Source organism: Archocentrus centrarchus, chromosome 2 (assembly GCF_007364275.1).
Source record: "Archocentrus centrarchus isolate MPI-CPG fArcCen1 chromosome 2, fArcCen1, whole genome shotgun sequence".
Classification (NCBI taxonomy): domain Eukaryota; kingdom Metazoa; phylum Chordata; class Actinopteri; order Cichliformes; family Cichlidae; genus Archocentrus; species Archocentrus centrarchus.
In genome coordinates, this window is record NC_044347.1 from 13226187 (window position 1) to 13254073 (window position 27887).

The 27887-nt window shown below is 42.5% G+C and overlaps 1 protein-coding gene across 3 annotated transcripts in view; it reads left to right on the forward strand.

Moving 5' to 3' along the window:
- The window catches only part of LOC115793622 (inactive dipeptidyl peptidase 10-like), a 75456-nt gene that overhangs the window by 17253 nt on the left and 30316 nt on the right, over window positions 1-27887 (forward strand). For all 3 annotated transcript variants that reach the window (XM_030748673.1, XM_030748668.1, XM_030748682.1), the window contains exons 4-7: window positions 13296-13390; window positions 17635-17709; window positions 26024-26076; window positions 26186-26267. In XM_030748673.1, the coding sequence (XP_030604533.1) occupies window positions 13296-13390; window positions 17635-17709; window positions 26024-26076; window positions 26186-26267 (305 nt within the window). The remainder of the gene's footprint in view (window positions 1-13295; window positions 13391-17634; window positions 17710-26023; window positions 26077-26185; window positions 26268-27887) is intronic.

A 27887-nucleotide genomic window follows, 5' to 3' on the forward strand; every position in this document is an offset into this window, starting at 1 on the left:
ATTAAGAACAGGGATACCGTGGTCCTTAAAGCAGGTACTGGTAGCTTTGGCACTGTGTGCAGGTTCCAAGTCCTGTTGGAAAAAGAAATCTGCATCTCCATAAAGTTGGTCAGCAGCAGGAAGCATGAAGTGCTCTAAAACTTCCTGGTAGATGGCTGCGTTGACCTTGGACCTCAGAAAACACAGTGGACCAACACCAGCAGATGACATGGCACCCCAAACCATCACTGACTGTGGAAACTTTACTCTGGACCTCAAGCAACGTGGATTCTGTGCCTCTCCTCTCTTCCTCCAGACTCTGGGACCTTGATTTCCAAAGGAAATGCAACATTGACTTTGATCAGAGAACATAACTTTGGAGCACTCAGCAGCAATCCAGTCCTTTTTGTCTTTAGCCCAGGCGAGATGCTTCTGATGCCGTCTCTTGTTCAAGAGTGTCTTGACACAAGGACTGCGACAGCTGAAACCCATGTCTGCATACATCTGTGTGGTTCTTGAAGCACTGACTCCAGCTACAGTTCACTCTTTGTGAATCTCCCCCACATTTTTAAATGACTTTTGTTTCACAATCCTCTCCAGGGTGCAGTTATCACTATTGCTTGTACACTTTTTGTACCACATCTTTTCCTTCCCTTCGCCTCTCTATTAATGTGCTTGGACACAGAGCTCTGTGAACAGCCAACCTCTTTAGCAATGACCTTTTTGTGTCTTGTGCCAGGTGTTTGTGCAAGGTGTCAAAGGTCAACCTTTGGACAAGTGTCAAGTCAGCAGTCTTCCCCATGATTGTGTAGCCTACAGAACTAGACTGAGAGACCATTTAAAGGCCTTTGCAGGTGTTCTGAGTCAATTAGCTGATTAGAGTGTGGCACCAGGTGTCTTCAATATTGAACCTTTTCCCAATATTCTCATTTTCTGAGACACTGAATTTGGGGGTTGTCAGTTATAATCATCAAAATTAAAAGAAACAAACACTTGAAATATATCAGTCTGTGTGTAGTGAATACATATAATATGCAAGTTTCACTTTTTGAATGGAATTACTGAAATAAATCAACTTTTTCATGATATTCTAATTTTATGACTAGCATCTGTATAATGGCCTGGAGGACTAATGTCACCTTGGACTGTTTGAACCATTCACTCAGTCACTGCGAGCTGTTTGTTGAGTTCATCATATATGTGATGCATATGAGAGAACTTTCTTTTTCATGTGATTATATATCCGTGAACTCTGACACACTGGCCTGGCTCTTTTCTTCATACCATGTAATATGAAGGTCTGTAACGAGTGTGGTAAAATGACTTGAGCAAGATGCTTTATAGTGATGCTTCTGGTAAATATCAGCACAGCAGCAGGTAGTCGAATGGAATCAAAGTGACACAGACTAATATAGAGACAATAGGGTTCAAATCCGGCCTTCTTTGGTCGTTTTTTGTCTCAGCTGCAGCTCAGCTGGTCTGTTACTAATTGTGACATTTGTGTTAAAGTGTCCTTGAGTCAAATGCCGAACCCTCAGTTTGTGTGTATGTGGGAGAAAAAAAAAAAAATCTGTCACTGAGGATAATAAAAGCCAATTCACAGCTCTCAAACACTGCATCACTCGCTCCACCTGAGTTCACTGACCCTTCTCCTCCTCAATCTTTCCCCGGGCCACGTCGCCACGACCTCCTCATTACATTTTTCACCCGTGTTGCGTAAGACCCGGGCCTCCGGCGGTGTTACAGCACAGCCTTGATCTGCGGTGTGGTGTCACACCATCCCTCTACATCCTCAAGCTCGTGTTCAAGTTTAAATGCGGAGAATCTCAAAGGCTCGCGTTGTTTAACTGGCTCCGTGACAGCGCGACAGATTGTGTTTGCGTCCCAGCTCGGAAAGAATACCAGAGAAGCAGAATGTAAATAGCAGCTATACATGGCAGAGCTGAAGGGGGAAAAAATGTGACAATGTGACAGCTAAATTATTGCTTTTATGGTAAATTCAGAAGCATAGATGACTAAATACACCCATAACACCTTTCTGGAGACTTGCTGAGTGTGACAGAAGGTGAGGGGAGAAAAGACAGACACAAGGACAAAGATGGAGAGCGACGGTGGGAGATAGGCCTCCTGCTCTGGATGTGAAACACAGATCCACCGCCTGCTGTGTCCTTCCCTTCCACAGGGAGATAATACTAATGGCTAGTCTTGTGGCCTGTGGCTTCTCATAATGGGCTCTGGATGTTAAGGCCTCTAACACACACACACATTTGCACACACACTGATGTGTGTGTGGATGAACTCATGAGGACTTTACTGTGGTTGGTTGTTTTTTTTGGGGGGGTGGGGGGGTTGTCATTTTATTAATTTAATGATCCACCAAGTTGAGAACTCATTTGGCACATAATTCACTTGTACAGTATAATTCATAGAGTGTGTAATGGGACCTGACAGTTCAAAAAATGTCAGTGACTGCTAATGACACATCTTTAGTGGTTGCTGATCGGTGTTGAAAAGAGATCATCAATCGTGTTTAAGGTCTTTTATAGCATTTGCTATCACCACCTGATAATGTAGAGGCTGCAGACAGAAGCGTCCTTCGGCTGATCTGAATTTTTAGGGTTTATTTTATTTTTTTCTCCCTCAGTGAACTCTAACGTTATTACAGTCACTGAAAATGGGATTTGAAGAGTGGACCACCAACCCCATACTTTGCGAATACACCAGCAGTCATCAGCTGTTGGATTTTAATTTTTAACAACCTCTAGTGCACACAACTTTGATCTAAAATTGGGTGTCCTGACTGTACAGTCCAAAGTTTACGTGCACTTATCATAGGCATAAATGTCACAGTAATTTTGAACTGTTCTTTTTCCAGGTTGTAAAGTTCGTACAGCATACATCTTTAATTCATTTAAATATCAAGAATTGGGTGCACATTTTTGAAATTATTTTGGATTTTCTTTAATCCACACAGGGTCAAAAGTATACAGACAGGCACAAATATACGTATGAATACAACCCCAGTAATATTTGGTTAAATATCCCTTAGCAAGTTGCACCTCAAACAGCTTTTAGTAGCCATCAACAAGCGTCTGGCAGAATTCTGGCTGGATATTTGACCACTCTTCTGAGCAGAACTGATAGAAGAAGAAGAAGAAACAGCCTTTATTGTCCCGCAAAGGGGAAATTTAGGTGTAACAGCAGCAAAAATGTCAAAACACAACAGGACAAGATTAACACTACTACTACTAATAAAATAATATATACTGTACAGGATTATAACTATAACTACAGGAAATAACAATATACTATGTATTACTATACAATATATACATACTATTGGTTCTTTTTTTGTTGGAAGCAGTGATAGTTATAAAGTCTTACAGCTGCTGGGAGGAAGGATCTGCGATAACGCTCCTGAAGGAGCTCTCCAGTTCAGTAAGAGTTCCATGCATGGGGTAGGAGACCTTGTCCATCAGTGATGTTATTTTGGTCAGGGTCCTTCTGTCTCCCACCACCTGCACTGGGTCGAGAGGACATCCTAGGGCAGAGCTGGCCTTCTTGATGAGCTTGTCTAACTGCTTCTTCTCAGCTGCAGATAAGCTGCTGCTCCAACATACTGCTGCATAGAAGATGTCTGATGCTACTACAGAGTCATAGAAGGTCTTCAGGAGTGCCCACTGCACTCCAAAAGACCTCAGCCTTCTCAGCAGGTAGAGTCTGCTCTGACCCTTCCTGTAAAGCACATCAGTGTTGTGAGTCCAGTCCAGTTTATTGTTCGGGTGAACACCCAGGTACTTATAAGAGTCCACTATCTCAATGTCCACTCCCTGGATGTTCACCGGTGTCAGTGTGGTGGGTCTGCGCCTGCGGAAATCCACCACCAGCTCCTTGGTTTTAGCAGCGTAGATCAGGAGGTGGTTCCGCTGGGACCAGTTCACAAAGTCCTGAGTCCACTGTCTGTACTCTGAGTCATCCTCACCTGTGATGAGGCCAACTATGGCAGAGTCGTCGGAGAACTTCTGCAGATGGCAGCGTGGGGAGTTGATAGAGAAGTCTGCAGTGTAGAGGGTGAAGAGGAAGCACAGTTCCCTGTGGGGCCCCCGTACTGCAGACCAGCCTGTCAGAGACACAGCCCTGTGTCCTCACGTACTGTGGGCAGTCAGTGAGGTAGTCCAGTAGCCACTGGGACATGTGGTGGTCCACTCCTGACAGCTCCAGCTTGTGCCTCAGAAGTCCTGGTTGGTTGGTGTTGAAAACACTGGAGAAATCAAAGAACATGATCCTCACAGTGCTTCCAGGCTTCTCCAGGTGGGTCAGAGCTCGGTGCAGGAGGTAGATGATGGCGTCATCCACCCTGATGCCAGACCGGTAGGCAAACTGCGGTGGATCCACTGAAGACGTCACCATGAGTTGAAGATGGTTGAGGACCAGCCTCTTGATGTTCTTCATTAGATGTGATGTCAGGGCTACCGGCCTGTAGCTGCTAAGATCCTCTGGATGTTTGTTCTTTGGTACCTGGTACCACACAGGATGTCTTCCACAGTTGTAGTACTTTCCCCAGCTTCACGCTCAGGTTGAACATGTATCCCATGATGCCACACAGCTGATCTGCGCAGCACCTCAGGAGCCTGGAGCCGATGCCATCTGGACCTGCAGCCTTTCGCACCTTGATCTTGCGTAGCTCATTCCTCACATGAAGAGCTGAAAGGGACAAGATGGAGGTGGGGGATGGGGGAGTCTTCTGAGGTGAAGGGGTTGGGTGATGGCTGAGAGCTGAAAGGTGTGAGAAATAACTGGTCAGCTAGGAGCATCATTTGGACCGTCCAATCAAAAATGATACTTGAGCTCAAATTTGGAAAGAAGGGCTTCTAAAAACAGGGCAGCATCAGGGGATCCAGTATAGTACCGGACCCTTTCAGGATTGGTGGAGATTTGAATGAATGAGAAAGTCTTCTTCTGCTTCTCCACTTGTTTTTTAGTTTTTCATTCTCATTCTTTAGCACCAGAATGGTGCCCGAAATGACACCCGAAATATATTCGTAGCAAGAAAACACATTAAAATCCATAGCTTATGTGAGGCTTAATCATTAAAAGCCAGTTTGGCTTTCAATCAACACTAGCTATATTAGCCAACTAACGTGAGAACCCATTAATCTCATATGTTTCTTTATGCATCTTATCAACTGCAACCATTTCATCAGGGAGAGAGGTAAAATGACAGCTCAGTGTGTTTTGGTTGTTTTTTTTTAAATTGGCTAAAATAATGAGGAATAGAATAGAATAGAATGCCTTTATTGTCATTATACAGGATGTACAATGAGATTGGAGGGCCACTCCTGTACTCAACATTGTGGCATACTGAACGCAGGAGAGCAACAGCCGGCTTGGACCCGAAATTGAAATCGACATCATCACTTAACAAGCGAATTGAAACCAGTGATGAGTGGTGATTACAAGTGCTGAGAAACACAGATGAACAATGCATACTCGTACAGTAGAGACTTGTCAAGCACCTAAAGCACACTCAGCTTTATTATCCTTAAATCAACTTCATTTTGTATTCAGTAAGACTTGAAACTCACAACTGAGCCCATAAAGACATCAGGAAAATGATGCTGATGCTGTGGATCAAGTTAGAAGCGGGCTTCTGTCCAATCTGTCTTTTTTTTTTTTTTTTTTTTGCAAACCTGCCAGCCATTAGAAAGAATGCAGATTTTAGACACTTTGCATTAGCTTCACTTCCATTCCATCCATCTGGGTCTGAGCCAAAGCAGAGGTTTCTCCTTCTCTCCAGCTATCTCCTCCAGCTCTTCCAGGTGGACACTGAGGTGTTCCCAAGCCAGCTGAAAGATGTAGTCTCGCCAGGCATGTCCTACCAGGGGGAGTCCTGTGGTAGGACATGCCTGAAACACCTCACCTAGGAGGCACCCATCTTTTTTTGATGTGGAGGAGTACTGGCTATACTCTGAGCCGCTACCGAATGGTCTTTAAGGGAGAGCCCAGACACCCTTCAGAGGATGCTCATTTTTTTTCCCACTCGTATCCGGTATCTCATTCTTTCAGTCACTACCCAGAGCTCGTAGATGAGGATAGGATCATAGATCAGCCCAGAGAGGGCACGTCACCCTTTTCCAGCTTAGTTTACTTACTTACTTTCTATAGTTTAAATTATTGAGTCACTCTTTTGGCTGCTGTAACATAACGTTTTCTCAACTTCTGAGAAGTATTTCTTCTTCTTTAGATTTAGATTTGCATCAACATACAGTATATGTATGCAACATTAGGGTTTAGGTCTGGTAGTCTAAAAGGTTTTTGGAACAACATTCACGATCTTTTCAGCGGTTTGAGCTTAAAAACATTATTTATTTGCGTCCATCCTTCCTCAGTGTTTGCTCTGGGGGTGCGTGCTCTAGGCAATCAGGAAGAAGATTTGAACGTGTTTGTTTTGCTCTGGTTTCCTGATGAGGCTGAGATTACATATTATTTTAATGATATTCAGAGCTTGTTTGGCAATGACCGAACTCAAGTAGATGCAATCTCACAGCTTAATTTTTTCTGTTATTATTATTATTATTATTGTTGAAGTGTTTGCTTTGTTTCACTCAATTTATCAACTGTCTTGAACTACTTTTATTAGTGTCCCTCATGCTGTTAAATTAAGGGCGAGCAGCTATTGAAGCCTGACAGATTTGTAAGAGGAGAGAAGAGGAAATAAGTCAAAGGTTGGCAAGGAAGCAATTTCCATCATGTTTGAATTACACCCACAACATCTCCAGGAGGCCCAGCAGTAAATTCAAGCCCAGACCTCGCTCGTCTGCACCGTCTCCGGGCTCTCATCGCACCTGATCGACGTTAGATTTACACCACGCGACATGTCAGGCAGCAATTTCCCAACCTCATCATCAATCTCAACAAAAAAGCTAATGGGACAGGCGACTCTGTAGGGCTGAAATGTTCATTACCGGCAAAAACTCAACTCAAAAATGCAGCCTCTGCCGGAGCTAGCTGTTAACTTTCTAAATGTGTTCATTATTGAAACTGTGATGGAGAAGTTTCTCCAACAGTGTAGCCATTTCTGTCATCTCCCCAATACAGCCTCCCCCTCACTAAGCCTGCTTTATTGGTTTGAAAATGCAGCTGTTTAATTTTGTGTTACGTTATTGTGTGTTAGCGATTTATTCAGTGGGTTCCTAATGTATGGTTGGTTTAAAAGTCAAGGTTGTTTATGTGCTTTTGAGCTGAGGATGAAGAGAACATCCAGCTGCTTATGTAACCGAGTGATTTTGTGTGTGTGCGTGTGTGTGTGTGTGTGTGTGTGTGTGTGTGTGTGTGTGTGTGTGTGTGTGTGTGTGTATAATCAGTTATGGGTGAGTGCTTCAGCGCTCAGCTTGTCATACATGATTGCTAATGAGAGTTGTACGAACAATAGGCGACATCTTCAGTAAAGACTTGCATGAATGAAACATGATTATGTAACATAAATAATATGAAAACAATACAGCTGCAGACTTCTATAAAAGTTCAGGTCTGTAAATGTCCTGTCACTGATACACAGACGCTTCCAGTAGCTCAGGTGCTTTCAAGACGCAGACACCTCAACATTATATTTTCATTCTGCATCGCATTTAGGGTGGAAAAATGAAGCAAAAAACCACAGTTCCTCTAGTTTCCACTTGAGGCTGGCTTCCAAAGTGAGTCAGTCCCCATAGACTCACATGTTAAAATGGAAAAAAAAAATGATTACAGCCTGGTACAAAACACAGATTCTGGTCCCTGTGGATAGTTTCCTTCTTTAATTCAGTTTGGGTTCATTTATACAGCAGTCACTGCAAGGTGCTTTATATTGAACGTTACAGACCCTACAATAATAGAGGGAAAACCCCAACAATCAGATGACCCCCTATGAGCAAGCACTTGGCGACAGTGGGAAGGGAAAACGTCTCCCGAATTCAAAACTGGGAGCTGGTTCCACAGAAGAGGGGCCTGAAACCTGAAGGCTCTGCCTCCCTTTTTTACTCTTAATTATCCTAGGAACCACAAGTAAGCCATTTTTGGCCATTTGACGTCATCCTGCAACAACAACAAAGCAAAGAGAAAGTGAAGTTGTTAATTTTTCAGCAGACTTTTCTAATTCTAAAAAAAGATTTGACAAAATAAATGTTTAAGAACATTTTTTAGGGGTTTTATTAGGTTTACAAATTATTTAGCTCTGTCTCGATTTCACTGTTACCGGATTCAAGAAGCGGACTCAGACAACAAGATACAAGCTTTAAGTGTTTATTCACAAAGTGCAGCAGTTTAAAGAGGGAAATGAGCAGGCAGGAACAAGTGGCTACGTTGACTGTCAGGGAGGATCTGCAGAAAGGCAGAAACAGAGTTAATACTGGCAGGTCGTGAGGAATCTGGGAATAGAGTTCATGGAAATTGAATTAATTTGTCTTACTTGTGGTCTGGTGGGCTGAGGTGGCAAGGGAGTATGTCGGAGGGCAGGCTGGGCTCCAGAGCTGAGTCAGCGGACACGGTGGAGAGTGGGCAGGCACATTTCCTGAAAATTTGGGACACCACAGAGATGTGCGAGGCTGTGGTGGTTTGAAGGGCTGCCGCTGGCTGAGAGTTCAAGAGGGGAGACAGGAGTTATGCAGGCACAGGATTCAGTTTTCAAGGACAAAAGACGGAGCCAGTTTACCACCATAGAGAAAGGAACCCTCTGGCAGGTGCAAGAGTGTGAGCCTGGGAAGGTGGCTCCACCCAAAGGCAGGGGCAGGAACGAAGCCACCCACAATTCCAGCTGGAAGGAGAGAATGAAAAAAAGAACACGCAGCCTGTCCAAGATTATTTCATCACAGATTGTAAAAGTAAAATATATTTTAGAATACACTAATAGAGAAAGGGTACAACAAATAATACAATACCACATAATAATTTATAGTAGTAGATTATATTATTATTAGTAATTATAGTAGAAGATGAATATTATGGAGAAGTTAGAATTGAATTTTGCATAACGGGTGGTATCAGTTATGCTCATTGCAATTTTTTAAAACTGACCTCACAGCTTGCTATGACAAACTAAGAAACACATTTTAATACCTGAATTACTGAAAAGAACAACAGTGAAAGTTTATCACACCATCCACATCTGCCTGCTCTTCACTCGATCTGCAGCCTCTCATTCAGCATCCGCACTGCCTTGCTTCAGTCTGCAGCTTCACCTCCTCAGGCCTGAAACCTGTCCGACTCTGGTGCTCTGCTCTGGATTGTATTCTTTATTTGCTCAGATTAATTCTTCACACTCTGTTCAGTTCATCTACACAGTTCCCCTGCTGCTCTGCACAGCAGGCAACCCACCCGGTTCTCCACTTGTCCGTCATCTACTCTGCCCTGGCTCAGCATCCCTTGCGTTCAGCCTTGCAGTAATTATTCATCTTTTATCTAACTACAGTCCCCTTTATATACCTATCAGTCCCATCTAACTAGCTCTGGCTCATGTTACAGCAGCTTTCATATCAAAATGTGTGTAAACAGTCATGTTGCTAGGCAGCTCGGCATGCCGCAGTTGTTGCCCGTCCATCCATCCTTCCATCTTGTTCTGCTTATCCAATTCAGAGCTGCTAACACAGGGCTAACACAGAGAACCATTCACACTCACACCTATGGGCAATTTAGAATCACCCATTAACTTTACCACACTAAATGCATGCCTTTGGGAGGAAGCCAGAGTACCCAGAGAGAACACGGGGAGAACACGCAAACGTCACACAGAAAGGTCCCGAGGTCCTGCCACATTCGAACCCAGCGCCTTTTCGCTGTGAAGCAACGGTGCTAACCACTGCACCACCGTCTTGCTATTATCTCGGTTTATCGCAATTTACAAAATATTGAATTGGCAGCAGCACAAAATGCCAGAATTGAAGCTCCAGAGTGGTAGTCCAGAGACCAGTGGGTTACTTCATGGTGGCTACAGCCACCTTTTATGTACAGTCTATGTTTTAAACAGGAGCCAGCATTGAGTACTTGATTTAAATATCACTGTATATTATAGAATTAATTATTTAATTAGGTTTAAGAAGGGGCTTAACCCAAACCATGAGAATAGATCTGAAAAGTAGATACTTTTGATTTTTATATATATATATATATATATATATATATATATATATATATATATATAATATGCAAACGTCACACAGAAAGGTCCAGCTTCTAGCTAAACATGGGGAATAGCCTTGAAGGCTTGCTCTCAAAGTCTTTCTTCCTAAATGTCTGAACTTTCATCATTTTCTTTTTTTTTTTTTTTTTTTTTTTTTTAAGGTTTAAGAGGACACAGGGAAAGGCAGGGATGACTAGTGACTGTCAGGCCATTGCTGGCTGAGTGAGGAGAGGTTGGGAAAAAAACTGAATTTGACTGCATGCTAAATGCTACAGAATGATCCCCAGCAAGTTGCTGAAAGTGTGTTTTTGCTCCTGAGAAGGTGGTGAAAAGTATTTTTCTAGAGCATCTTTGCAGTTAACAACCTACTATGAGAGATAACTAAGAGAGTAAGTTGCCAGCTTTAACACTAAAACAAAGACGTTAACAGCTGGGGCTCAGGAGATAGAGCAGATCGTCTGCTAATCAGAAGGTCAGTGGTTCAATAATACTCATCTCCTCCAGTCTGCATGTGGAAGTGCCCTCAGGCAAGCTACTGAGCCCCAAATTATCCTCAGTGCATCCATCAGTGCAGTATAAATGTGTGTGAATGGGTGAATGTGACTTTGAGTGCTTACTTGGAGTAAAACAGGGAGTCTAAGTAGCAGTCCATTAACCAAATACTTGCTAAATGTGGTAAAAATGATGCAAATTCATTGTAAGACAAGAAACTCATCATATATTCTCAGTTAAATATTACCAATTGTGTGCTTGTGAGATGAAGAGCACCACATTCCTGCAGGAGTGTTGGAAATCGGCTTCATGCACGTTTCAGACTTTCTGATTCAAGTTGTCCAAGCTCTTGTTCTGTTTTATTTAAAGGTGAGTCCAGCGTTGTTGCACATGAGTTAAATTTTCCAGCTTTGGGGCATCGCTTCTCAGAGAATAAGGAGATGAGTTTAGCCAGCAGTGATGAAGCAGCAATATTACATATTTATGCTTAAAAATGGTGCTCTCTATTCATGTTGTTTTTCTTATCCATCCTCCATGTGAACCTCACCATCAGTCTCGACATCTTTTTTAACAATGCGAATGCACATTACCTTTTTTACACTGCATTAGTGCACATTCAGCCAGAAAGCTGCCTCTGCTCTTATAGCAGTGAGTGAGTGATTGGCTCTTCTGCAATCAGCAATCATTTCTCTGTAAGTGAGTTTCAGGAGGAGGGAGGGCGAGGGAGGCACAGCTGCTTCTGGTTTGGGATGGTTAACATGTCAAACAGTGAATTTTTTTTTTTTAAAGAAATTAAAATCAAAAGTTAACATAATTGATGTTATGAAAAAAAGAATAAAAGTTTTTACTGTTTATTAATTCAAGCTGTCATCAGTTCACCTCCCCCTGAAAAAGTGAAAAGCAGTTATCGTCATTTAACTTGTCACTTCTCAAAACTTAAATGAATGAATGAGTGAATGTGTCCAAACTTTTGACTGGTACTGTGTATTTGTTACAGTCACACTGTAGGGAAAACAATGGATGGAGACCACTGCACAACCAAAGTTACTGTGACCTTGTGTTATAAATTTGTCTTCTTGCTGCTTTTAAAATGGAAGCGTTGAAGTTGGGGGACCAGATCTGTGACCACTTGGAGTCAGCTGCCATCTTCAGAGCAACTTTAGGGCCTCAAGACAGTCTGCCATCAATTTAGGTCAAGTTGGCAATTATATGCAATCTGTTTGCAGTGATTAACAGTGATAAACTGGGGAAAATTGCAAATCTGCTGCTGTCTGCATACACAGAAATTCACATTAGCTACTTATATTCAGAGTCCAGCCTTAATCTCAGCTGAAACAGAAATTCTTCCATAATTTGCCTATGTAATTTTTGCAGGCAATCTTATAACCAGAATGCAACCAGTCAGAAACCAGCTGAGTTGAGTCTTCTGCAAAGAGAGGTGTTGCAGAGTTGCGTTTAGACTGATTGCAACTTGTTGGCAACCTGTCTGCTTTAATCATTTGCAAACCTTCGGGATTGTGGTCAGTCTGATCGCCTAGGGACAGGTTTCTTCACACAATGCAAAGATTGAGGGTCTTTCCTGGTCCCAAAGAGGTTGCCATTCTATTTTTTGCTCTAGGGTGACTGAGTAATATGGCTGTCTGAGGTACAGAACACACAATCACAAAAGTCCACTTTAAAGAAACAAAATCATCATCAGCCAGCAAACTCGACTTTCTAAAGGAGACTTTTTCTCTGCCTTTAATGCATTTTTAATGAAGTGCTTGTTGTTTCCTGAATGAATAAATGTGGAAAATGTTAATTTTACTCCCCTGTACACTAATGATCCATGAAAGTCTGTGAGACTTCAGCAACTAGAAGTTCAGTCATCATCATTTTCAAAACTCATAAAAATGTCTGAGCTAATTATTCGACCAGAGATCAGGCAGCAGAGGTGAACAAAATGATTATTTTTCGCAGAACAACTTCTCATCGTCTTGTGCCTTCCTGGTGCAGTCAGCTGGGACTGCCGCCTATAACAACTGCCCTTTTCTGCTCCGTGTCAGCCATTTTTTTTTCTCTGGCTGGTCGGCCAGCAGCTTCTTATCTGTCTGGAACTTGGAGTCCCACAGGAGCTGAGCCCTGGAGTGGTGTGTCCCATTGGGACTTGTGAGCTTTTACCCAGCATAGATGTTGCTGTACTGTGATGAAGATGTGGACTGCCTCAGGGGCGTCTTTGCACATGTGCACCTTCAGTCCTGGCTCTGTGGATTTTATTGTGATTAGGTCCTGTTTTTGCTGCTGTTATCAGAGCCTCTGGCCCTTTTCTAGCCTCTGGTAGAACTTCTTGAAGTCACCCCCCCTCCTCCATCTGCTGATGGTTCATGAAGAGGTTAGGTCTTCATGATATGCTCTCTTCATTGTCAGTCTGCAATGTTCTTGCTGTCTTATGGTTCCACACTTTGCGTAGAACCCTCCATATCTTGTGAGGAGCTTTTGAGTCTAAAGTTTTTTCTATAGTTTATGGTTATTAAAGCAGTTTTTTTTTTTCAGTGAGATAATAGACAGTCAATTCTGACTTTATTGTTTTTATTAAGTGAAATATGTTTTCCTGGCTCGCTGTTCATCTTAGTGGCTTTTTATGAAGTCGCTGCTGGTTTTTGTGTCTTGTGTGTTTTTCCCCTGTTATCAGATTCGGAGGTGGTCTACAGGAACCGAGACGGCGACGTCATCAAGTTTGACTTTGCCCTGAATGAGACAGAAGTTCTCCTCAGCCACAGCATATTTGTAAGTATTTTCATGCTTTTATTTAGTTACAGAGAGTTTTCTGTTTATATCAGTTCAAGCTGGTAATGTCTCCCTTTATAGTTACTGTTGTGTATATTCTTTATATTTTTAGGTTTTGGTGCTATTTGATTGATGCTATTGCTCATCTTCATTGTTAAGTAGCTGCCAGGGAATGTGATGGCATCAAAATATATCATAATATTCAAGTTTTGTGGATATAAATAATAATAAAATAATAATAATGCATTAGTCTTATATAGTGCTTTTCTAGACACCCAAAGACGCTTTACCATTTCATGCACTATTCATTCACACCTCAATCATACTTGGTGGTGGTAAGCTACTAATGTAGCCACAGCTGCCCTGGGGCAGTCTGCCAATTTGCACCTACGGCCCCTCCGACCACCACCAAACACACAACCACATTCACTCTTGGGCAATGTGGGTTAAGTGTCTTGCCCAGGGACACAATGACAGCATGTGCTTAGACGGGGACTTGAACCAGCAACCCTCGGGTTGCAAGGTGAGCACCTGCCCACTGCCACCCAAATCTAAATGAGATGTTATTGACGTGAAATGAAAATAATGCAATGCTTTTATGAGTTATTCTACGTGCATAAATGCTGAAAAGGGTAGGAAAAAAAAAATAAGGGTGCAAAGACAAGTGGTTGCTAGGCAACAAGATGGCATCATAATATCTGATATAGATAAGAACCTAATATTCAAGTTTTGGGGATATAAATTAAATGTTAATGTTGTGAACTTAAAATGATATAATGATTTTATAAGGTGCATAAAAGGGTCATTTTAGCCCATTGGGAGGCAGTTGCTATGCAACATGATAATATAATATGTCAGTAATATAATAATAACATTGTGTGTTATAAAGGTACTAATATGAGTTAATGTAATTATCTAAAACATGATTTAAAATATTGTTTTAGATAAGCAGAAAACTGAGAATGGATGGATGGAAAAAAATGAAGTATAGAAAAATATAAAAACACTCATGTCTAACACTGGTTGCTTGGGATGGGAACCGAGAACTGGTTCTTGTAGAGAACCGGTTCTTGTAGAGAACCGGGTCCCAGTAATTCAATTCCTTGGAATCGTTAGTCTGCTTGCTTAACGATTCCGCTTATCGATTCCATTGACGTGAGGATGCATTTACGTGATTACATCACACACGCACCTTATTTGGTTTGGAATATATCCAACAGCGTGAAGACAGAAGCGTCAAGATTAAAAAGCATTACAAGATTACCTTCACAGTCTTTCAGCAACAGCAGCAGCTGTTTTACGTGCAGTCTGCGCACACGCAGCAAGCACAAAAAGGCGGAGCCGCCACAGAGACGGTGAGCTCGGATGGAGCGAAAGGAAACGTTTTTCTGGCGTCCAAAGCAGCAGCATTTTTTCCTGTAACCACTGTTAAAACTTTTATTTTGAAACAACAAAAGAGAACTTTATAGCTGCTCCATCCACCGCTGTTTGTTTCACACAGCAAAAAAACTGCAGTATGGAAGTTAAAATATGCAGATGAATTGTTAATACCAAAGCAAGTATTTCTAATCAGATCACTCGATTAATCAATGGAATAATTGATAGTTGCAACCTTATTTTGCTGTACTGCTTTCACTATACTGTATGAATAATCTCCATCTCCTGAAACATTTATTAGATGAGGACTGCCAGAGTCTGGTCGGCTCAGAGGCTGGTTCTCGCACACCTTGCAGTTGTATTTTATGTTAAAATGTTAAAATATTAATAGTATTAATTTTGAAAGAGGAATTCTTATTTTTATACCAGTTTTAATTTTGTTCTACTTTACATTAAAAAGAGTTAATGCAAACCAACCAGTTTGCAGTATATTTTATTCACTAACCCAATGAGAATCAAGGAGAGGATCGAGAAGGAATCGAATCAATAAGTGATATCAATAATGGAATAGGAATCATTAAATTCTTATCAATTCCCATCCCTAACTGGTGCTCAATATTTACAGGTATTTTTGACTGATAATGTTGGGAAACATGATCAAATTAACGTTTTGAAAACTATGGAGTCCCAGTTTTCATATTTTTAGCAAGCAGAAATTAAGGAACTTAAACATCTTTCAGGACTTGAAGAAAACAGGAGTTACAGATCTGGCACAGTAAATTAGGGACTGGACTTTGCAATCTTACTTCTGTCCAGTCCTCAGCACTTTCTCTCCTCTCGTCTGGCTGCGGGATCCCCAGAGGCTGCAGGAAGCAAGCCTCAGCCCTGCTTTACCTGCAGAATCAGAATACAGTAGCTTTCTGGTGAGGAGGCCGGGTTCCTGGCTGCCTGCACTGCGGATCAGCTCTGGATTTAAAATCAATCCTCTCCTCAGCTTACCTGCAAGAGAGGGTTTGACATCTGACATGTAATTTTAGATCACACTCTAAAACTTGATGTGAGCGCACAAATGAGCATTCATCATGTCGCCACACATGTATTACTTGCAGGAATATAAAATTATGCCACTACAGGCCGAAATTGGCCTAAATTGGCTGCTTTCTAATTACATCATTACAAATTCTGTTGCTGCTCCATCGTCACAGTCATAAACCAATCAGAAATGATTTATTCCTCTCTGTCACAGTGAAGCATGTTTCTCCACCAGCATGTTTAAATGAGTAGCTCCATGCTGTTGTAGCTTATAGTATTAATGGTGGCACGAGGGGATCTGATGATGATGTTGATGATGATTAAGCAGTCATAGTTTGGACTGTTCTTGATAATTGCATAGATCGCTGGCTTCAGCATCTAAACTGAGCACAGCTTCCATCAGTCAGCTGCACAAATGATCACACAAAAAACACATAAGAGACATTTTCTGACACAAAAAGTGATGCTAGAAATGATACATTTGGGATTTTGTCTATCTAATTATTTAGACTCTCAGCGCTGTTTTGAAACGCTGTCTATAAAATGTGTGTCCGCTAATTTGTCTCCCAGAAATGTCACAACCTGGTGCGGTTCTCTTGTGGCTTTATGACCTTTAGCTGCCACGTTAGCTTCTGCCTGCTGCACTATTTTTGTCATGGTCCTTGGGCAAAGGCTGGACAAACCTACAGGATAAGATAAAACCTATAAAATATAAGTTTCTCGTTGTCCAGCCATCCATTCATACATTTTTCTTCCACTTATACAATTCTGGGTCACAGGGGGCTGGAGCCTTTCCCAGCTGCCATAGGGGGAGAGGCAGGGTGCACCCTGGGCAGGTCCCGAGTCACATCTACGGCCAAGTCAGAACCACCAATTAACCTAACCCCACTAACTGCATGTCTTTGGACTGTGAGAGGAAGACGGAGCACCTGGAGAGAACCCACATAGATACGGGGAGAACATGCAAACTCCATGCAGGAAGCCCCGGCCAGACGGTGGATTTGAACCCAGGACCTTCTTACTGTGCAGCAGCTGTGTTAACCACTGTGCCAATTTCTTATTGTTTTTAGATAATTGATTATATCTGGATAAAACCTTTTGAGAGGGTTCAATTAAACATTCTTACAAGTGGTAATAGGATATAATGACTCAGTCACAGTAGAGCAAAAATCAGTGATTGCATTGAGTTTTTTTTGCATTTGATTGTAAGTATCCTGCTCAAAAAAGTTAAAGGAACCCTTTTTAATCAGAGTAAAGCATCAAGTCAGTTAAACGTCTGGGATGTTGATCTGGTCAGTAGCAGAGGGGGTTGTTAATCAGGTTTAGCTGCTTTGATGTTAATGAAATTAACAACAAGGGTCAAAGCATCTGGAGAAGCTGTGGAGAATGTTATCCTGCCCGTAACATCATTCAGCGTGACCGGTTTGGTGGTGGGTCGGTGATGGTCTGGGGAGGCATTTCCATATCCTAGAGGTTGCCTAGACCTCTACAGGCTTGGCTTCAGCACCCTGACTGCCATTAGGTAGGATGGGATCAGGATGAGATCCTTGGACCCACTGTCAGACCCTACGCTGGTGCAGTTCCTCCTGGCGCACGACAATGCGTGGCCTCTGTGGTGAGAGTATGCACGCAGTTCCTGGAGGATGAAGGAATTGATTCCACGTGCCTGACCTAAATCCAACAGAACACCTCTGGGACATTATGCTTCGGTCCATCCGACGCCATCAGGTTGCACCTCAGACTGTCCAGGAGATCAATTGCCTGTCATCAATGTGGAATAAAAAAAAAAAAAAACATCTTTCTTCTTCATCTATCATATTTCTTTTTTTCATCAGGTGTCTTTCAAAGTGGCAAAGTACTCCCTGTCTGCAGATCTGAAGTACGTGCTCTTTGCCTACGACGTCAAACCGGTGAGTTTCATATTAAAATGCACCATCAGACCATTGCAATAACTCAAAATCTCCTAAACATCACATAAAAAGAACAAACAAAACAGTTGGTGCTTTTTTTTTTTTTTTTTTGCTTCCTCGTGACCACACAGCCTCTGAGGTGAGGAGTTCAGCCTCAGTGATGCGAAGCCTTTGTTTTTTTTTCCAGGCAGGAAGCCATTTCCACTGTGCTCACATGTGTGAAATACCGAGTGTGCTTTCACTCATTCATACGCATGCAGGAACATGTTTTTATTTGTAATCATGCTGTTTTGCTCTCAGACAGGCTCTGTTTTTTTTTAAAACCCACAAAAAAAACGGAAGCGACATAAATTAAAAGCGTTGGCTTTGATGCCGTGGGTAATTTGGAATACGGCTGGACCAAGCAGACGCCGGCTGATTGTGAAACAGAATACTTACCGCGCTGTACGCACCCGCAGTTTCTCTGAAAATAAAGAGCAGCACCTGCGCTGAGCAGGTGTGTGTTTATTTGCTGTGTTCCTGTGTTGGGAGGCTTTGTGCTTTTGCCCACTCTGTGTGTCTCACTTTATTTTTGGGGATGTTTTTCTGTTTGTTAGCAGTCAGTCATCCACCGTAAGGCTCTCCTTTCTCCTCACAGGTTTCCCATTGATTTTTAGATTTGATTGCAAACCTATGCGTCCAGGCTTTAGAAACTCTGCAGCAGCTGAAAAACTCTGAGGCGGATCTTTGTACATCCTACTCTGGAGTCTGCAACCCCAGTATTAGTTTAAGGGTCTCTCAGTGGGAATGATTGGTTTTTGTTACAACAACAAAAAAAGCACACCTTAGAAAACCTTCTGTTTATATGGATGCTTCAGTTTCTTCAGCCTTTTTTTTTTTTCTCAGTGCACTTCACTTTTTTTTTTTTTTTAACATACTCTCCACTGATTGCACCCGCATTTACTGGCTGCTGCAGAGCAGCATCCCCTTAAAGTACAGTCAAAGCCTCTTACTGAGGTTTTCAGGCGCTCTCAGCTGAAGTTCTTTCAGTTTGTGCAGTTGAAGGAAAAAATTTTAGCGTGAATATTAGAATGAACATTCCAATATTTATATTAGGCTTGGATTGCATAGTGGGGGCATTCAGAATATATTCAGATATACGGTCCTGCAAGATGAGTTTTCTAACCTTAAAGGCACTTTTGGGGGCGATATGAAATGAGAAAACCTGAAGTAAAAGGTTTTGTGTAGTGGTTTAAAGTGAATTAAATCCTGCTTCATGCAACTTTAAAGTGCTGAAATTGCACAAACAGCACGATTACATATGAATTATATTGTATTATATTATTTTAGTATTTGAGAATTATAAATTCCAGTCTCAAGAGTAAGCAGTTTTTATTTCAGGTACGGGAGGGCCAAAAACACAAAAGATAATTAGTGGGCGAGAGGTCTGGACTGCCTGTCTTACAGTATAAAAGCAAATGTTTAACAGCCCCCACCACTAATGACATCTCTGTACCAAGTGGTCGGCATTTACAAATGTGCCACACGATGTGAAGTGGCTTGCAAAATGTTGTGACGGAGAGTGAAAAGACTCTTAGTACTGTTAATGTTCTTGTTCGGGTTGTCAAATTAGCATGATTGATGTGTTTTTGTGGCTGAGAATAGCGTTAAGTTTAGCTACCAATATTTGATGCTCAGGAGTCCATATGAGAGATCGCTGTCTCATCCTATAATCCCTGGTAATGCAGTGGGATTACACATAAGTCCTTACTTTGTAAAATAAAAAGTAGACTAAAGTACAGTCATGTGAAAAAAGGTTTTCACAGCAGTCTATGCTGAAAAAATTAAGTACACTCTTACTGCTTCCATAGGAATTAAGAGGGTAAGTAGCAGCTGGGTGCTGATGATCAAATGCACTTGATTAATTGATCATTAGCCAGTGAGAGTGTCGCGATAAAAGTATTGTCATGAAGTGCTGTGCAGCAGGCCGGACGTGGTCTCAAGAGCATAAACTGAAAAGGCAGTTTTAATGCTGCAGTTTCCAAAAATACAGAATACAAAACAAGGCTGAGCTGGAACCAGGAATACAAACTAGGAGTCTAGGGAAAAACATGGAACAATGGAGCGCACAGCAATGAGGGATGAGGCGACAATGAACAGCAGGAGACAGACAATATAAATGCTCACAGGATAACAAGAGGAGAAACAGGTGGGACACACGGCTGGAAACTGACATAATGAAATAAAACAAAATACAAAGCAGACAAAAGACTACCAAAGTAAAAGCAGGAAGTTTGCATCTGAACAAACTACAAGACTTCTGGATCAAGGTCCTTTGGACAGAGGAGACCAATGTGGAAACAGCATATCAGCACAAACACCTCATACCAGCTGTCAGCACGGTGGTGGAGGGGTGATGATTTGGGCTTGTTTTGCAGCCACAGGACCTGGACGCCTTGCAGTCACTGAGTCGACCGTGAACTCCTCTGAATATCAGTGTTACAGAGTCAAACATGACAGCAGTCTGACAGCTAAAGCGTGGCTGAAACTCGGTCATGCAACAGGCCAATGATCCCAAGCAGAGCAGCAAATCTACAACAGAGTGACTGAAAAAGAAAAGAATCAAAGTGCTCAAATGATCCAGTCCAGGCCAAAGCTCCGCCTGACTGAAATGCTGTGCCGGGACCTTAAGAGAGCTGTGCATAAAAGAAAGCTTGTGAATCTCAACGAACTGAAGCAACGCTGTAAAGAAGAGTGGGCCACATCTCCTCCACAGTGATGTGAGAGCTGATAAAGTCATACAGAAAACCATTACTTCAAGTTATTGTTGCTCAAGGTGTTTCTGCACTTAGTTTTGCACAGAGTCCTGTGAAAGCTTTCTTTTTCACATGACTGTATTTTTTCCTTTTCACACTTGCCGACTTTATTTCATCAAAGTCCTTTATTGAATGGGTGGGAACGGTGGATAGCATGATTCCTGATTTAAAAATATTTAATGCTAATACACAATGCTTCTGTCAAAATCCAGTGTACCCAAATTCACATTATTCATTTTGGTCTCTCATTGGCTTGACGTGAACCTGGGGCCGGACCCCTGGCCAGTTGGAGATCATGAATATGCAAATGTTCTGTAAATAGCTTCTGAAAGAGGCCGCTGCAGGACAGAGAGGAACCTGGTCTGTAAGGAGAGATCGATGAAGATAAATTGAGATAACTTTTCCTGAGCAAAATGTCAGTATAATCAATATTTGTTTTTTAAAAAAAAAGTCAAAAAGGGCAATAACACAAGATATTTAAACCAGAATGGATGACATGTCAGTTTGTAGCAATGTTGGGTCGATGAAGATGACTTTACTGAAGCATTTGTGAGCGCAGATCATTTTAAGGCTCAGTCACAGTCGGTCACACTCTGTGAAATGATGATTGATCTGTGATACAGACTTCCTCCAGTTTTGCAGGCCTTGTTTGATGAAGGTGCACTTCAGCTATTCTGCACATCAACATCGGTTTTTCATTACGACCACAGGAATTATTGTGTTTCAGAATGAAATAAAGAGCCTCTGTTTTGATCTCTGCTGCTTTTATTTTGACATCTGTTTCTTGAAAATCTCATCCTTTTTTAGTACAAATTCCTGGAGTGTGTTATAACCTTGACCTTTTACACTGATTTAATACTGCAGACAAACTAGGTGTGATTTTTACACCTACTTCTAGACCAAAAAAGAAGGCGCTTTCAGTTTGACACATACGGAAATGGTGTGCAAACTCAAATAAAGCTAATCGTATGTCCTTTGTTCTATAAAAAATTCTGCCAGTCCGTGCTGACTGATCTGTTAAGGATCCACAGTGGATTGACAAACAATAACTACATGAGTAGTTAAACTCCAGGCTCCAGTCGCCTCGATAACCCTCTAATTTATTTGCTACCAGGCCATACGTCAATCACGAGTATTCTTCACTCTCATTGGTAGCTGTTTAAGCGATCGCCTGGAAGTTGAAAAACATTTGTTTCGGGTCCTGTCCATTTTGCATCATCGGCAATTATTTCACCCATAGTTGCTTGAAGTTGACAAATATAATTTGCTTTCTATCAGAATCAGAATCAGAATCAGAAGGTTTTATTGCCATATGGGTGAACAGGTTCACAGCATTAGGAAATTGCTGCGGTACTTCGTGCTTACAGAAAAAAAACAAATAAGTATAAAAACTATAAGACAATATACAAGTATACAAATTGCAAATATACAGAGATATTAGAGCTATAACTATAGCACAATATTACAAAATTACAAAATATACAGTGCAGAGACTAATTAAAAGATAAAAGAATGTAGACTATATTCCACTAATATGTACATCAGTGCAGTCAGACAGGTGCATAGACATAGGGTCATCAGCGTTTGTGGAGGGTGGTGGTAACAGTCTTAGGGTAATTGTTCATGAGTCCAACAGCAGAGGGGAAGAAACTGTTCTTATGGCGGGAGGTTCTGGTCCGTATGGACCGTAGCCTCCTGCCTGAGGGGAGAGGGTCAAAAAGTCTGTGCCCAGGGTGAGAGTGGTCGGCTGTGATCCGACCTGCACGCCCCAGTGTCCTGGAGGTGTACAGGTCCTGGAGAGATGGGAGGTTACAGCCAATCACCTTCTCAGCAGAGTGCACAACGCGCTGTAGTCTCTGTTTGTCCCTAGTGGTGGCTCCAGCGTACCACACAGTGATGGAGGAGGTAAGGATGGACTCAATGATGGCAGTATAGAACTGCACCATGGTCCTTGCTGGCAAGTTGAATTTCTTCAACTGCCGCAGGAAGTACATCCTCTGCTGGGCCTTTTTGACAACAGAGGTGATGGTGGGCTCCCACTTGAGGTCCTGGGTGATGGTAGTTCCCAGGAAGCGAAAAGAGTCCACTGTGGTGATGGGGGTGTCAGTCAGGATGATGGAGGGTAGAGGGGCTGTGTGCTTCCTAAAGTCCACTATAATCTCCACTGTCTTCTGGGCGTTCAGTACCAGGTTATTGTGGCTGCACCAGGACACCAGACGTTTGACCTCCATCCTGTAGGCCGACTCGTCCCCATCTGAGATGAGTCCGATGAGAGTCATGTCGTCTGCAAACTTAATAAGCTTGACAGACTGGTGGTCAGAGGTGCAGCAGTTGGTATACAGGGAGAAGAGCAGAGGAGAGAGGACACAGCCCTGAGGAGTGCCAGTGCTGATGGTCCGGGAGTCCGAGACATTCTTCCCCAGCCTCACGTGCTGCTTCCTGTTCATCAGGAAGTCAATGATCCACCTGCAGATGGGATCTGGCACGTTCATCTGGGACAGCTTGTCTTGGAGGAGATCAGGGATGATGGTGTTGAAGGCAGAGCTGAAGTCCACAAACAGGATCCTGGCGTAGGTTCCCTGGGAGTCCAGATGCTGTAGGATGAAGTGCAGAGTCAGGTTGATGGCATCGTCCACAGACCTGTTGGCTCTGTAGGCAAACTGCAGGGGGTCCAGAAGGGGGGCTGTGAGGGACTTGAGGTGGGACAGCACCAGACGCTCAAATGACTTCATGACCACAGAAGTCAGTGCCACAGGTCTGTAGTCATTTAGTCCAGTGATCCTTGGCTTCTTGGGGACAGGAACAATGGTAGCGGTTTTAAAGCAGACAGGCACGTGGCAAGCCTCCAGTGAGGAGTTGAAGATGTTCGTGAACAATGGGGCAAGCTCGTTAGCACAGTGTCTCAGTGTGGCAGGTGAGACACCATCTGGACCTGGAGCTTTGCGAGCTTTGACACTCCTGCACTGCTTTAGCACCTGGTCCTCCTGAATACAAAAGACTGTGGGGGTGGGGGAGGAGGGGGACTCTGGGGTGGGAGTCCTTGATGATGTGGGCTTCTCTGAGGTGTGGGGAGTGGGGGAGGTTGGGGGGTGAATATTTGTGTTGGCTGTATTGTAGTTGGGACTGGTGGAGGTGTGAAGGCTGCTGAACTGACCATCAAAACGACAATAGAACTCGTTCAGTCTATTTGCAGTTTGTAGGTCGTCTGTGGAGTGGGGGGTTTTAGGCTTGTAGTTGGTAATCTGCCTAAAGCTTTTCCATACAGAGGCCGCGTCGTTCTCTGAGATCTGCTGCTGTATATTCTCAGAGTGATGTGATCTAGCAGTGGCCACTTCCTTGCTAAACCTGTACTTGGCCTCTTTGTAGCAGTCTTTGTCCCCACTTTTAAAAGCCTCCCTCTTCTCTATCCACAGCTGCTTCAGTTTGGGAGTAAACCAGGGTTTGTCACTGTTATAACACACCCTGGTGCGTGATGGCACAATGCTGTCCTCGCAGAAGTGGATATACGAGGTCACAGGCACATCATGTACATTGTATATAGTGTTATTATTAGTAGTATTAAGGTTAATCTTGTTTGTTGATTTTATATATATTCTTTTCTTAATAGTGTGAATTATTATATTTTTACTTATATTTATAATAACTGCGGCTGCTGTTACACCCAAATTTCCCCTCTGTGGGACAATAAAGGCTGTTTCTTCTTCTTCTTCTTCTTCTTACAGTGTCCGTGTAGTCATCCAGACTGTCATAGGCAGCCCTCATTGAGTCCCAGTCTGTAGTTTCGTCTGTAGTCTATGGTTTCTGGTTGCCGCTGCGGGTTGCGTCCAAGTGTGTATGCTCAATTCTTTTATGACTCTGGGAATCACCAAAATGATCCAAATGGATTTAATGTTCTGTTCACCCAGAAAACCATCAGCAAGGTGTTTGCTGAGGTCGCAGAAAAGGGTGCTGAGGGCTGTTTTCCCATGGGCCCGTATACAGCTGGAAGTCAGAGGAGTCGCCCCCTGCTGGCCATTTGAATGAAAGCGGGGGGTTACGGCATTTCTCTGTTTGTTTCACTTTTCAGACCTGGAAACTACAAATTTTATACCACCGGTGCTACAAATGGAACTGCAAATTTATTAGACCACCACCCAGTGTAAGGTTTAAGCCACAGCTGCCCTACATTAACAGTATTGGTAATTATCATTTTTTTATGTTTCTGTAATGGTTAATCCACCAGTGTGCAGCAGCTCTTTAGTAAAAATGACATTTCTAATGCTAAAATAGAATTATTGTTGTTATCCAGGAATTTACTGTTTTATACATTTATTTAAAAATAGTAAATCACATATTAATATTTTTTGATTACAGTCATTTACTTGCATTCCCGAACAGAAAAATTAGTCTCAGTGGTTGAAATTTATGCTTGATTAATTTCAGACCTCTCAGAGAGTCGGCTCAGATTTGGGTTTAAAAGACATGAATTCAGTTGCCAAACAAGATGCAGATTTCTAAAATATTTGGGGTTTTCTTGTGTTATACTTATTTTGTTATACATTTGTTAAGCACTGTGTATCTATAGATTAACAAAAATTTCCCCCTACTCGAGTTTACATTTTTGGGCTGCAGCGACCCAGAATGAACTCGGCCCTGTGGAGCTGCAGAGAGTTCAGAGAGTTGAAAAGATGAACAGAAAAAATAAAACAGGAAGTGACAGCAATGGATGAAAACTAACACATCAAAGACACTCACTGAAATGGATTTCCAATAATACTACATCCATCCATTCATCCATTCTCTTCCGCTTATCCGGGGCCGGATCGTGGGGGCAGGAGCCTAAGCAGAGAAGCCCAGGCTTCCCTCTCCCCAGCCACCTCCACCAGCTCATCCAGAGGGACCCCAAGGTGTTCCCAGGCCAACCGAGAGATATAATCTCTCCGTCGTGTCCTGGGTCTACCCCAGGGCCACCTTCCGGTAGGACATGCCCGGAACACTTCACCCAAGAGGTGCCCAGGAGGCATCCTAATCAGATACCCAAGCCACCTCAACTGGCTCCTTTTGATGTGGAGGAGCAGCGGCTCTACTCTGAGCCTCTCCCGAATGGCCGCACTCCTCACCCTCTCTCTAAGGGAGAGGCCAGCCACCCTTCGGAGGAAGCTCATTTCTGCCGCTTGTATTCATGATCTCATTCTTTCAGTCACTACCCAAAGCTCGTGACCCTAGGTGAGGGTAGGAACACTGCAGCAACCAGGATTTAAAGTAAATACATGCTATCAAATTATATTTAAGATCTAATTTAGCAGCCACGTAATTATTAAAAGCGTCAAAGAAACCAGGAGATCTTCTTTTTAAAGGAGACCTGGCTGAGGAAGTCAGAATATTGCAATCAAACACGATGATGGATATCAAGCTTTTCCTGCCGCAGTTTGTTTAACGCTTCTCATTGTTTTCTTTGCTCAGCGAGGCTGACACTGCTGCGAGGTATCAGTGATGGATCAGCGTTTGCATTATGTGATGCTCTTGCTCTCTCATTGCAGATGTACAGATATTCATACACCGCCTCTTATATCGTCTACAACATCTACACGCGGTAAGCCGGTTATAACTTTCATCATGGCTCGCTCTCTGTGTGTGATGGCATCCAGGAAAGAACGGGGTTTGTTTTGATTTTTGTGCGTGTGCGTTTGTGTGTTTATCAGGGAGGTATTGGAGCTAAATCCTCCTGAGGTTCACAACGCTGTGCTCCAACACGCAGCCTGGGGACGACAAGGACAGCAGCTGGTAAGGCCGAGTGTGTTTGTTTTCACAGCGCGTGACACTTTCTCTCATTTCCTTTGTTCTCTCCTCACCGTATTTTTTTTTTTTTTTATAAATTCGTGCTGCCCCGCCGCTCCAGAGGGATCTGCTCTACTGTGTGATTGTCTTCAGTCCAGTATAGGCCGTGTTTACACGTTTTCTGTTTTTGTCTGCGCTTAATTTCACATTCGTACATTATGTTGCACTCAGGGTGCTTCTTCAGACTTATTAGTGGAGCTGAGAAAGTCTCTTGGCCACTGTTTTCATTTTAGCACAGCATCAAAGCTCTTACTGTAGAAATAACCAGCACTGGACGATACAAGCAAGCAGCAGTTTTTCAGCATTCTTGCAGCACGAGTCCTCAGACGAGAGACGAGCTCATGCAAAAAATAGATTAAAATGTCCCCATATTTGTAGGCTCCTGGAGATGTTTCACTGCTCACCTTGAAAGGCTTCTTTAGTTCTAAAAGCTTACCGAGGGGGGGGATAATTATTGGATCCCCTGCTGAATTTGTAAGTTTGCTCACTTCAAAAGAAATGAACAGTCTCTCATTTTTATGGTAGTTTAATTTGACAGAATATCAACCAAAAATCCAGAAAAAAGCACATTACATAAAAGATATAAACTGATTTGCATGTCATTGACTGAAATAAGTATTTGATCCAAGCAAGACATGAGTTAATACTTGGTGGAGAAACCCTTGCTGGTGAGCACAGCTGTAAGATGTTTCTTGTAGTCATAGCCACATGGGCACACAGCCAGTCTGTGACAGGCAGAATTCTGTCTGAGTTGTTGGGGATCAAATACTTATTTCACTCAGTGACATGCAAATCACTTTATAGATTTTATGTAATGTGCTTTTTTTCCCCTTATTTTTGGTTGATATTCCATCTCTCTCCATTAAAATGAAACTACCGTTAAAAAAATAGAAACTGTTCATTTCTTTGGAAGTTAGCAATATATCTGTATGTAGGCACAACTTTCTGGAGCTCCCATACTGTCCAGTTTAAATCAAACTTCACAGATTTTAAAGTCCTGGTTGAAATTAGGTGAGAATGATAATGATGGCACCATTACCAGAGGTGTATGAGCTCGAGTTACAACAGTTACATTTTATTTTTAGGCACTTTTTAATATATGCTGCCAAAAAAAAAAACATGAAGGGAACACTTGGTGCAACCTTGTAAAAGTGGTCACCGCAACGGCTTGCAATGAGAATCACCTCCATGCAACCAGCAAGGAGGTTGTCTTCCTCTAGTGTGACTGAGTCATTACATGGGCAGCCACATTAAACACCTTCAAATCTCCATCTGAAGATGGAGATTTGAAGGTGTTTAGTGAAATTCCCTTAGACATGTCCACTCTAGGTATTATTAGATGTAAGAGCATATCAGTAGACTTTGGTCTTTAGGTCTTTTTTTGTGGTAAACTGCAAAAACTGCTTAAAATTTGGCACTAGTACAGTTAGAAAACAACATACTGAGCAGGTTTATCAAGTAAATCAGTGATTGGATGTGTAACTAATGGCATTCGACAACAGAGCTGTGGAAATGAAATAAATGCAGGAGAAACTGAGTTCAGGAAGACTCAGGATATTGGTGAAG